This window comes from Eptatretus burgeri, chromosome 17 (genome assembly GCF_056783735.1).
Source record: "Eptatretus burgeri isolate ZD-2024b chromosome 17, Ebu_testis_v1, whole genome shotgun sequence".
In the NCBI taxonomy this organism is placed as follows: domain Eukaryota; kingdom Metazoa; phylum Chordata; class Myxini; order Myxiniformes; family Myxinidae; genus Eptatretus; species Eptatretus burgeri.
In genome coordinates, this window is record NC_140977.1 from 16,210,241 (window position 1) to 16,223,907 (window position 13,667).

General features: G+C 43.3%; 1 protein-coding gene across 1 annotated transcript in view; it reads right to left on the reverse strand.

Annotated features, from left to right (window-relative positions):
• LOC147009398 (uncharacterized) overlaps positions 1-13,667 on the reverse strand; it is a 97,964-nt gene that overhangs the window by 14,877 nt on the left and 69,420 nt on the right. Inside the window, 1 exon segment of the mRNA XM_085862190.1 lies at positions 7,860-9,377. Coding sequence (XP_085718316.1) covers positions 7,860-9,377 — 1,518 coding nt within the window.

The following is a 13,667-nucleotide window of genomic DNA, read 5'->3' on the forward strand; positions in this document are numbered from 1 at the left end:
ACAGATAGTCGTCCCAAGACAGTTATTCCATTAATATATGTATAGATAGTCCCTTCCCTTTTGTCTAGCGGGACAACAGGGGCGTGCGTTGCGATGATCTCATAGCTAGGTTTGCTTACATCATTTCTTCTTCATTTCATTTCTACTCTTCTTTTCTGATTATTATTGAGGTAAATCTGAGCCACGTGCACCCTGCGCTGTGAGATGGGTCCTCGGCAAAGGCCAAGCAGGCATTACACCCACAACCCTCCGTACAAAACACAGCCTGCTAAACGCACTCGCAGCGGTAATTTCCACCCGATGGCATTTTCCACAACACAGGAAACACACCCAGCACGACGCCCATGCTGCACAGAACACGTACCAAGGTCAATAATAGAAAGGTAACCCCACACCACATTGCATGGGATGCGAGTGTGCAAGGCACAAGCGGCGCGTTCCTTTCATCCCATTTCTGGACTAATTCTATCAATCGGGTTTCGTCCCGTGCAATCAATAGCAGAATCGGGCAAACGCGAGCGCTGGCCACATGCGTAATGGTGGATCTATGCGCACTGTACGGAATGTGCTCGAAGGCAGACCCGTGCGCCGCTCGCGACACTTATCATACAGAGCCGGGCCCGAATGAACACATCTTACTGTCTGTGCATGGGTTCGCCATAACATCTTACCTTCTCGCCTCTACGGCCAGCGAAGCTGCGTTCGGGCGGAAGCATGTTGTTAGCACACACCGAGTGGGCGCATTGGCCAGCGCTGGTCAGGGTGCCCGAGACCGACACTGCCCTCCGCCGGTCATCAGAGCATGGTCGGGGGATTCTTGCAAGGTGATTCATGGTGCGAAGTTCGGTGTGGGCGATTCGTATCATGTCGTGAGATCAGAGCAGGACATCCTTACGGCGTAGGGTCATCTTGCTGGAAATAGAATGTTGCAGTTTCCGGCCATCACGGCCAGGCCGTGCAGGGGGTCGGGGCCAATCAGAGCACCCGATTTGGGTGAGTCACCGAGTTTCGGGGTGGCCCCCCGCCCCGTTCCGCGGGGCCTATAAAGGTCGGAGCAGGTCCATTCGCTTTCTCTCTGCTGCCCTGCCTCGCCTTCCGCTCAAACTGGACCTTGACTCCACCTTCTGTCGTCATCACTGGGCTCCTCCTCCTCTTGTCATTTATTGGACATAAATATGCCTTGATATTTCTATAAATATGCCTTATCCTCCTCCTCTTCTGTCATTTATCCTCTTCTCCACTCACACGATCCTGACTCCACCCTCCCAACTCAAGCCCCTCCTTCATACCCATGGTCTCGACCTCGCCCATTGTTAATAGATTGCTATTAGAAATGTTCCCTGCTCGTTTTTGTATTTTCTTCCATTGATCCAGCATGGTCTGAATCCTAGCTTAGCTGGGACTTTGTTCCCAACAATCTATTCCTTTTAGCTGGTACGTCCTTAGCAGTGTTGCTCGGCTGCATCCGATTCGGTAAAGTGATTCGGTCCGGTAGAGTGATCTGGTTCGGACAAGGCGTACCGAGGGCATGTTCCCCGGTAATTCAATCACGTGGCTATTTTTAGGTAACCGGATTAACTATATGGAGGACCCTAAGTCACGTGGTTGAGTTATTGGCGTCCACGGTTGGTTAAGCGAACCGCCACGTTACGGAATTATCCGTGCGCGACGGCCTACAATTCCGGGGAGTCTGGTGGGAGCCGAGATAGCTCCCACCCCCCCCCCCCCTCTTAGGAGGCACCAAATTGCAACTCTTAGGAAAGCATGTTAGACAGGGAGACACACACTTCATGTTATTTTAAAACATTATTTTAACACACCATGTTATTTTAAAATAATATTTTAACACACTTCATGTTATTTTGAAACATTATTTTTACACACGATGTTATTTTAAATCATTATTTTAACACACTTCACGTTATTTTGAAACATTATTTTTACACACCATGTTATTTTAAATCATTATTTTAACACACTTCACGTTATTTTAAAACATTATTTTAACACACTTCACTTTATTTTAAAACATTATTTTAACACACTTCATGTTATTGAAAAACATTATTGTAACACACTTCACGTTATTTTAAAACATTATTTCAAAACCACGTTATTTTAAAACATTATTTTAACACACTTCATGTTATTTTAAAACACAACACGCACAAATTTTTTTTATTTTGAAATCATCTGGGATGTTTCGTTTTGACCTAACAGCCTCTTGAGCATGCTAGAATTTATGGTTTATATTATGTATATATAAACCAAGGCGAAAACACCAGGGGGTTGACTCAGCCTGCCATCCTTCCAAGATCGGCGAAATGAGTACCAGTTGTACTGGGCCCGGTGTATGCCCCGGTTAGAATAGGTGTACCATATCCCTGTGTGTCGTAAGAGGCGACCAGGGTTGCATCAGGAAGGGCATCCGGCGTAAAAACCTATGCCAAATCATTATGCGGACAACAAAACTAATTTCCATACCGGATCGGTCGAGGCCCGGGTTACCAACGACCGCCACCGGTACCGGTGGTCAGCAGGGTACCAGTGGAAATTGTGCTACTGCTAGGCGAAGGAGGAGAAGGAGACGGGGAAGGCGAGTCCGGAGGCAGTGGGAGAGGGGGAAGGGTAGAAGTGTGCAGGTGAGAATTGGAACTCTGAATGTTGGGACGATGACTGGCAAAGGGCGAGAGTTGGCTGATATGATGGAGAGAAGAAAGGTGGACATACTGTGTGTACAAGAGACCAAGTGGATGGGGAGTAAGGCTAGGAGCATTGGAGGTGGTTTCAAACTGTTCTACCATGGTGTGGATGGGAGGAGAAATGGTGTCGGGGTAATCCTGAAGGAAGATTATGTCAAGAGGGTATTGTAGGTGAGGAGAGTGTCTGACCGAGTGATGAGTGTGAAGTTGGAAATTGAAGGGGTGATGATGAATGTCATCAGTGCATATGCCCCACATATGGGGTGTGAGATGGAGTATAAAGAAGATTTCTGGAGTGAGTTAGATGAAGCGGTGGAGAGAGTATCCAAGGATGAAAGAGTGGTGATTGGAGCAGATTTCAATGGGCATGTTGGGGAAGGGACTAAAGAGGATGAGGAGGTGATGGGTAGGTACGGTCTCAACAAGAGAAATGTGGAAGGGCAAATGGTGGTAGAGTTTGCAAAAAGAATGGAAATGGCAGTGGTAAATACGTATTTCAAGAAGAAGGAGGAACACAGGGTGACATACAAGAGTGGAGGAAAGTGCACACAGGTGGATTACATCTTAAGCAGGAGATGCAACCTGAAAGAGATTAGTGACTGTAAGGTGGTGGCAGGGGAGAGTGTAGCTCGACAGCATCGATTGGTGGTCTGAAGGATGACTTTAGAGGTGAGGTTGAGGAAGAGAGTGAGGGCTGAACCAAGGACCAGATGGTGGAAGCTGAAGGAGGAAGACTGTTACGTGAAATTTAGGGAGGAGGTGAGACAGGCGTTGGATGGTGGTAAAGATGGGTGGGATGATTGGGCAACGACAGCAGAAGTTGTGAGGGAGATAGCTAGGAAGGTACTTGGTGTGACATCTGGACAGAGAAAGGAAGATAAGGAGACTTGGTGGTGGAATGAGGAAGTACAGGAAAGTATAAGAAAGAAGGAGTTGGCGAAAAAGAAGTGGGATAGTCAGAGAGATGAAGAAAGTAGGCAGGAGTACAAGGAGTGGTGGCGAAAGGCAAAAAGAAAGGTGGCAAAGGCCAAGGAAAAGGCATATGACGAGCTGTATGAGAAGTTGGATACAAAAGAAGGGGAAAAGGATTTCTACCGATTGGCAAGACAGAGGGACCGAGCTGGGAAGGATGTGCTGCAGGTTCGGGTGATAAAGGACGCAAATGGGAATGTGCTGACGAGCAAGGAGAGTGTGTTGAGAAGGTGGATGGAGTACTTTGAGGAGCTGATGAATGAAGAATATGAGAGATAAGGTTGGAAGAGGTGGAGATAATGAATCTGGAAGTGGGGTGGATCAGTAAGGATGAAGTGAGGACTGCTATGAAGAAGATGAAAAGTGGAAAGGCGGTTGGCCCAGATGGTATATCAGTGGAGGCATGAAAGTGCTTAGGAGAGATGGCAGTGGGGTTGTTAACCAGATTGTTTAATAAAGTCTTGGAAAGTGAGAGGATGCCGGAGGAGTGGAGATTAAGTGTACTGGTTCCGATTTTCAAGAATAAGGGTGATGTGCAGAGCTGTGGAAATTACAGAGGGATAAAGTTGTTAAGCCACACCATGAAGTTGTGGGAAAGAGTAGTGGAAGCTAGGTTGAGAGGAGAGGTGATGATCTGTGAGCAGCAATATGGGTTTATGCCAGGAAAGAGCACCACTGATGCGATGTTTGCTTTGAGAATGTTGATGGAGAAGTATAGGGAAGGCCAGAAGGAGTTACATTGTGTGTTTGTGGATTTAGAGAAAGCTTATGATAGGGTGCCAAGAGAGGAGTTGTGGCATTGTATGAGGAAGTCGGGAGTGGTGGAGAAGTATGTGAGGATCGTACAGGATATGTACGAGGACAGTGTGAGAGCGGTGAGGTGTGCGGTAGGAATGACGGACTGGTTTAAGGTAAAAGTGGGATTGCACCAAGGATCGACTCTGAGCCCTTTCCTGTTTGCAATGGTGATGGACAGGTTGACGGACGAGATCAGACTGGAGTCCCCATGGACTATGATGTTCGCGGATGACATCATGATCTGTAGGGAGAGTAGGGAGCAGGCTGAGGCGAGCCTCGAGAGGTGGAGGTATGCACTGGAGGGAAGGGGAATGATAGTCAGTCGGAGTAAGACGGAGTACATGTGCGTAAATGAGAGGGAGGGTGGTGGTATGGTGCGGTTGCAAGGAGTTGAGGTGGGGAAGGTGGATGGGTTTAAATACTTGGGATCAACTGTCCAAAGTAACGGAGAGTGTGGGAGAGAAGTGAAAAAGAGAGTGCAGGCAGGATGGAGTGGGTGGAGAAGAGTTGCAGGAGTGATTTGTGACAGAAGGGGAGCTTTAAGAGTGAAGGGGAAAGTATATAAGACGGTAGTGAGACCAGCTATGTTGTTTGGTTTGGGGGCGGTGGCACTAACAAAAAGAATGGAAGCGGAGCTGGAGGTGGCAGAGTTAAAGATGCTGCGATTCTCGTTGGGAGTGACGAGGATGGACAGGATAAGGAATGAGTATATTAGAGGGACAGCGCAGGTAGGACGGTTTGGAGACAAAGTGAGAGAGGCGAGATTGAGATGGTTTGGACATGTGCTCAGGAGGGAAGCGGAGTATATCGGGAGAAGGATGTTGAAGATGGAGCCGCCAGGCAGGAGGAGAAGAGGAAGGCCAAAGAAGATGTTCATGGATACGGTGAGGGCGGACATGCGCGTGGTTGGAGTGTCAATGGAAGATGTGGAGGATAGAGCGAAATGGAGACGGTTGATCCGCTGTGGCGACCCCTAACTGGAGTGAGCCGAAAGAAGAAGAAGAAGACAGGGAGACACATTCTTGTGTCAGCTTTCTCGTAGTCGGAGTCTTCTCACCTGACCCCTGGCCCGCAACAATATATATATATATATATATATATATATATATATATATATATATATATATACATATATATATATACATATACATATATATATACATATACATATATATATATATACATATACATATACATATACATATACATATATATATATATATATATATATACATATACATATATATATACATATACATATATATACATATACATATATATACATATACATATATATACATATACATATATATATATATATATATATATATATATATATATATATGTTTGTCATTCCCCCAAATACATATTTTGCAAATTCGTGTGATATTTTAGCTCCAATACCAGCCAAAATAGACACATTTGTGTTTTAGGTGGCCATCTTGGATTTCTGGTAAACCAGGTCACTCAGTGGAGGAACCAGATAAAGTGATTGTGGATCAGATAAAGTGACATAATTTGTGCCAAGTCTCATGCTTCAATCCAGCAGGTCTGGGAAAAGGACCTTTTATTAAATGCAGGCAGTCTTATGTCACATACATCAGCAATCTTGTGTCACATTCCATTCCATTTAAATAGCTAAACAAGAAAAAGAGCAATCAGTGATTCCAGACTGTCACCAGGACTTGTATTGTGTGGTGTTTGTGTGGTTTTGTGTTACGTAATTAATAATAGACATAACTAGAACTGACACTTTATAAATGATGGCAGTGATGACTGGATACCAAGATGTCCCGCTTTGATGAAGCACCACTTTAATTGGACACTTGACCCGAACCCATGACTCTTATTATTATTCAATTGAATTCAGAATGGGATTAAAATAAATTCAATTAAAATCAAATGGACAAGCCTGGTGTTGGCTTAGCGGCTTTGGCTCTTCGGGTCCTGAGTTTGAGCCCCGTTGGCCGCTGAATTAGCACAAGGTGGGGTTGACTCAGCCTGTCCTACTTAAGAGGTCAACAAAATGAGTATCAGTGTACTGGCAAAGGGGCACAGCATCAGTGGCACAGCCACACTTCTAATAAATGACAGCTACCCGGCAGCCAAGCTGCCATACACAAGAAGAAGAATCAAATGGAAGACCAAATAGGTACAGTTCTGCAGTGGAGTCATCAGAAGGACCTCAAACAAGCAAAAAGCAAAGATAAAGTCATCAGGAGGAATCTGGATAAGATTCAGGTTGCAGCTGCTACTTCTCTACCCTCAAACCCAGAGGCACAGCCAAGTGAACCTTGTTAAAAAAAAAAAATATATATATATATATATATATATATATATATATATATATATATATATATATATCAAAATGAACCTGCATCAAAAAAAGAACCAAGATTAAAAAGTTGAACAATTCAGGCTGCCAGACCATGCATCCGATCAGGTTGAAATTTAAAACATGTATTCCTAATCTCTGTGAAATTGTAAAGTTTCCCGAAGATCGATGAAGCGGTTCAAAAGAAAGTTGTGAAAAGAGTTTTGCTCAATCCAATATGGCTGCCAAACCATGTGATACATCAATTACTCCTGAATACTCTAGTAGCCACAATGCTTGGGGAACATTTGTGTGAAGTTTCCCCTCGATCTGTCCAGCCATTCTGGAGAAGAAGATTTTTATGGGTTTTAGGGTAAATCCAATATGGCTGCCAAATTATCCTCTTCATACGATGATGATGTCATATGTGCGATGATGAGGAACGATGATGTCATATGTGCGAACGCTTTGTTTATCATGGATAGGCAGTCATATGTGTAAAGTTTCACCTCAATCTGTTCAGCTGTTTCAAAGTAGAGGATTTCTGAAAGTTTAAAGCATAATAATAATATGGCTGCCGAACCACGTGACCTATGACATCAGTTTTTTTTGGTGGATCAATTTATCCCTAGATGACCCTCAAAAATTTTCATACTGATCAGATGTAGAGTTACATGTATGCAATTATGACATCATAAAAAACACACTTATTCCCCATGTGGAGTACTTGTCAGGTGCCAAGTTTCAATATTTTTCCTGGAGAGGGTTCGGAGATATAGAGGTCCAAGTTTTTTTCCTTTTTTCAATAGGGCTGCAACACCACGTGAACTGTGACATCATAATTACCATTAAAACATTCTACATGAACTGAAGGTGCACCTGTGGTGAAAATTCATCTTAATCCAACAAGCAGTTGCAGAGAAAAACACTAAAGTTCTGTGCAGACAAACGGACAAACGGACCCAAATGCAATACCCTCTACTCTGGTGAGGGTAACGAGAGAGTTCAGAGAATATTATACTCTGCTCAATCTTGAGAAAAAAGGACATGTTCTCCTAACCCTAACGGTTTACCATTGTGAATTCTCATGTGCGTTTTAAGGGTGGATGGTCGAATAAAAGATTTTACACAAACTGTGCATTTGTATGGGCGTTCTCCATTGTGAATTGCCATGTGCGTGTTCAGGGTGGATGATCGATTAAAAGATTTTCCACAACTTAAGCATTTGTATGGGCGTTCATCATTGTGAATTGTCACATGCGATTTAAGGGTGGATGACCGATTAAAAGATTTCCCACAAGTTGTGCATTTGTAGGGGCGTTTACCGTTGTGATTTGTCATATGTCTTTTCAGGGCGGGTGACCGATTAAAAGATTTTCCGCAATCTGTACATTTGTATGGGCGATCACCATTGTGAATTGTCATGTGTATTTTAAGGGTTGATGACCGATTAAAAGATTTTCCGCAATTTGTGCACTCGTATGGGCATTCTCCATTGTGAATCATCATGTGTCTTTTAAGGTGACATGACCAAATAAAAGATTTTCCACAAACAGTGCATTTGTATGGGCGTTCTCCATTGTGAATTATCGTGTGTGATTTAAGGTTGTACGACTGATTAAAAGATTTTCCACATATCGAGCATTTGTATGGGTGTTCTCCATTGTGAATTATCATGTGTGCTTTAAGGCTGTATGACTGATTAAAAGATTTTCCACAACTTGTGCATTTGTATGGGTGTTCTCCATTGTGAATCATCATGTGTGTTTTAAGGTTGGATGACCGAGTAAAAGATTTTCCACAAACGGTGCATTTGTACGGGCATTGTCCATTGTGAATTGTCATGTGTGATTTAAGGATGGATGAATGAATGAAGGATTTTTCACAAGTTGTACATTTGTACGGACGTTCTCCAATGTGAATCATCATGTGTGTTTTAAGGTTTGATGACTGATTAAACGATTTTCCACAACTTGTGCATTTGTATGGGCGTTCTCCATTGTGAACTGCCATATGCCTTTTCAGGGCGGTTGAGCGATTAAAAGATTTTCCACAAATTGTGCACTTGTATGGGCGTTCTGCATTGTGAATTCTTAGATGCATTTTCAAGCTGGATGAATGAATGAAGGATTTTTCACAAGTTGCACATTTGTACGGACGTTCTCCAATGTGAATCATCATGTGTGTTTTAAGGTTTGATGACTGATTAAACGATTTTCCACAACTTGTGCATTTGTGCGGGCGTTCTCCATTGTGAATTGCCATGTGCCTTTTCAGGGCGGGTGACCGACTAAAAGATTTTCCACAACTTGTGCATTTGTATGGGCGTTCTTCATTGTGAATTATTAAGTGTGATTTCAGGGTGGACGAACGATTGAACAATTTTCCACAAGTTTTGCATTTGTATGGATGTTCAGCTTTCTTGCCTTTGTGAGTCTTGCGAAAATTATTCTCGGCAAACATTGAATTCTTCGTTTTGTCTTGTTTGTTAAAAGCCCTCTTGCTCGTTTCAGTTGGTGGGTCCTGCTGGCATATGTCTGAACTGTTTCTACAGGTAGGTGCAGTCTCCCTTGGGGACTCAATGGATCCACCTGTAAATACAACATCACATGACCTGTTAAAAAAAAAAATAGATTCTGTACAATACTCGTAATATTCTGACAAACATACTGTCGAAGTGGATTTCCACTTTTAGTAATTTTGCAATCAATCTGCCTGAATGTGGGCATTAATAAGAACTGTAGTCTCATTTAATCTCTCATCTCTCGTCTCAGTTAATCACTGCATCTGCATATTTTAATCACTAAATAATAATTGAATTCATCTCGACATAACTTATTTTATTAGAACTTGCAATCAAATGTCATCACCAGTGTTTTTCTTAAAATAAGGTCTTACTTTGGTACTGGAGTCAAGGGACTGTCAGTACATTTTCCTTTTCTCCCGACAGCCTTTTGGACCTCCATGGTGATAAATACTTGCTCGCTGGGTTTTGAGAATGCTCCTTACCCTCTGTCTGTCCTTCGTAATTAAATGTGCTTGCCATTTGAGTTGACATGCATCTGTGAAAGGAATTGCACCCATGACTTGAAGATGTTGCATGAAATCTGGTCAACCTTGATTATATGTTATTTAACACAGTCATTTATTATTGGATTCATAGTCTGTTCGTGGATAATCTGTTCGGATTTGGAGCCCACCCACAATTAGCCTGTTTGCATTAATAGCGATTAGCTCTTCACGGCTCGGTGCGTGAAACCTCTGCCTGCTCGTGCGGTTTGTTATTGCTGCCCGGAGCGATAAGGAACACCCTCTGGTTTACATCAAGCTCTTTCCCCTGTCTTGATAAGGACTTGTTAACATTACTCTGGCTGGCCCAGCCGAGGTTACTTGTGGATCACCATGGTGGGATGCCCTCCTCCCGCTCTTTTGCCCTGCACTCAACATTATTTAATTCAACATCTATGAGAAAGTTCAAGCTGTGCTCTCAGCCCACACATCCCTCCCCTTCCTCGACCCCCCAATTATCCCTCCCCACCTCTTCCTGATTTCTATATGGAGGAAGTTCTTGTAGCTCCCATTAGTGGAGATAATTGTATGTCTTGCCATCATTGTTCCCACTCCATAATTACGTATTAAAGATTATCTTTCGATCTACTTTGCCCGAATGGAAAATTGATTTCTTGAATTCCACCACAGTACCCAAACATGTTCGACTGTACATACGATAGCATCAATGGCTCAACGAACCTTGAGCTCATTGCAGTGGGAGGTTAAAATCAGGCGATGTTCCGAATGGCTTAACTCGTGTGGAGACGTTCTGAATTAATGGCAGGCAACATGCGCACGGATCGTGAGGAGAAACACGAGAACATTAGACTCTTTTCGAACTAACGTGTTCATTCCCGAAACCACAAACAAGCAGGGGAATATTGACCTGATGAAAGGAACACTATGTCAGGTTGGGATAGAGAAAAAAGTGGGACCCAAAATCGATAATAAATAATTATGTACAATGAGAATAAAAATAGGACCACTGGACCTGTAGCTTATCTGGGCCCTATCCTATTGTTGTAACTTTGGTAGCATTCTGACTGGTGGGTCTGGAAAAGAAGATTTATGAAGGAATTTATGCAATTTTCTCAAAAGTGAACCAATTTGGCCATTTTGACACACTTCTGGTCATGTGATCCGCATGACTTCTGCACTACAATTAAAATCCCTACCCTCGCCTTATGTTACAACCCAGATTTGGTTGCATTCTGACTGGTGGGTCTAGAGAAGACAATTTTGGAAGGAATTTGCGCGACCGCTATTTTGACACAATTCCGGTGACGTTATCGGCATGGCCTCTGCAATTTAATATTAGGACCTCTGCAATCTAATGTTGTAACCCAAATATGGTTGGATTCTGACTGGTGGGTCTGGAGAAGAAGATTTTTGAAGAAATTTACATGGCTTTCACAAAAATTGAATAAGGCAGCCATTGTGACACACATCCGGTCACTTGACCAGCATGACCTCCATAATTTAGCATCAGGACCCTATCCTAATGTTGCAACTTAAATTTGGTAGCATTCTGACTGGTGGATGAGGACATTATTTTGGAAGGAATTTGCGGGACCACCATTTTTACACACTTCCGGTCATGTGATCAGAACGACAGGCAATTTAACATCCCTAACCTGGCCTAATGTTGAAACCCAAATATGGTAGCATTCTGACAGGTGGATGAGAAGAAGATTTTGGAAGGAATTTGCAGGACTGCCATTTTGACGCACTTCCGGTCATGTGATCGGTATGGCCTCCCCAATTTAACATCAAGACCCTGTCCTAATGTTGTTACCTAAATTTGGTAGCATTCTGATTAGTGCGTCTGGAGAAAAAGATTTTTGAAGAAATTTACGTGATTTTCTCAAAAATTAATGATGTTGGCCATTTTGACTTACTTCAAGTCAAGTGACCAGAACAAGCTTTGCAATTCCTGTTACCAGTAATGAAAGGAATGTTGCTGCCAAATTTCAGCCGGATCGGCCCAGCGGTTTGGCCGGCGAAGTCAAAAAAGGAGACGGACGGACAGATGGACGAATGGTGCGTGATGACAATACCTTATCTGGAATGTAAACTCCAGATAAGCTAAAAATAAATCTAAAGAAACGAAGGCGCCTCACACTAGAGTCAGTCACTGACGGGAAAAGGACAGAACGGGGAACTCGGCTGTGGTGGAGAGCAGGTGGAAGAATGTGGGCGGAGCAGCCACGAGCAGGCGAAGAGGAGGGGCACAAAGGACAACGGGCAGGGCGATGAGGAGACTGTCAGGATGACGAACAGACACAGGGTGACGAAAACAGGTGGAGGGAGGCAGGCAGGATGACCTCCTAAAAATTCTCCTCACAATTTTTCTCCTTACAAAATCATTCTCCTGAGACCAAATCCATTCTCCTCAGACTTTGACGTGCCTCGCCTCTTCAAACCCAACTGCCCGATTCAGCTCCTCCCTCTTCTCCCAGGGCAATGAAAAACTCTGCCCCCCTCTGGGCGATCCAATCTCTACCCCTTGGGAGGCGATAAAGGCTTCTCCCTTTGCTCGAGGCGATCGAAGCTCCACCCCTTTCTCTCGCCGAGTATCCTCCCACCCCTCCCCCTTCCCAGTGGAGGTTTACATCGAGGTTATACGCACAATTTCCTTCACAATATTCCCGAACTATTACCAAGCACCACACAGAGATAGGGTGCACATTCAAACATGACCATTTTTAAGCTAACGTTTCCCGAGTTATTACATCGAGATGGGTGAACTACTCAGACACGGACCATGCCACTCTATGCATTCTACTCTATGGTGATATCAAACTACCCGCAACCCCCCCCCACCCCCCACAGAAATGTGACAAAAGTCAAGGGGCATGAATACTTTCTGAAGGCACTGTAAATCTTCGCTTGAAGGTGAAGAAAGGGATGGCAGGGATTTGGCTGAGGTTGCACGAGAGGAAGTTTTGATTGTGCAATGAGATGGGAACCCAAACCGCAATATAGAGGAAGTCTAAAGGTGGCAAAAGGAGAGAATGAAGGTGTCCCCATGAAAGAGAGGTAATGACAGATTCAGAGACAAGGACCAGATGACTCAGGCCACAGAAGAAGCTGAATTGAGTGGAAAAGGCGGATGATGATGGGCAGAAAGAGAAGGCAGAGCAGCAGAATGAGGGAGAGGAGGAGGGTGAAGATGATGAAGAGCAGCAAAGATTGGAAGAAGAGTTGGCCAACAAAATGGAAGAGATAAAAATGATAAAACTTGGAGAGAGACAAAAACTCCATCGCATAGAAAATTACAAATGGACCAAAATCTTAGTGAGGCGGATCAACCTTTCAATTCAAAAAATGATTTCACAATCATCCACTTTGAAAGAAATCAATGTCGTGTGTTTCGCAGCAGCACTATTCATTCAAGAAAAAGTAATGGGCAAACAACACCAGAAGAACAAAAAAAAAACACTTGGCCCTACAAATAGAAGCCAAATCCCATCATTGAAATAGAGATTAGAGAAACAAAGAAAGCAACTAAGAAAAGAAGTTGGTCAGATACAAGAGTTCAGGAAAGGAAACAGAAGCACAAAACTAAAAAAAAAAGAATCCAAAGAATAAAAAACAAATACAAAATCAAAGACAAAGACTTCGATTGCTTGGGTGCTGAAAACAAACTCAAAATAGTAATGAAAGCAAGGGAGATTTTAAAAAAAGTAAAAAACTATGGAAGCAAACAACAGGAGAAAACAAAACCACATGTTTGAGAGTAACCAGAAGAGATTTCCCCACAAATTATGGAAAACAAAAGCAGAATATGTCAACTCTTCTTGAAAAAGGAAAGCTCGAAAAATTCTGGA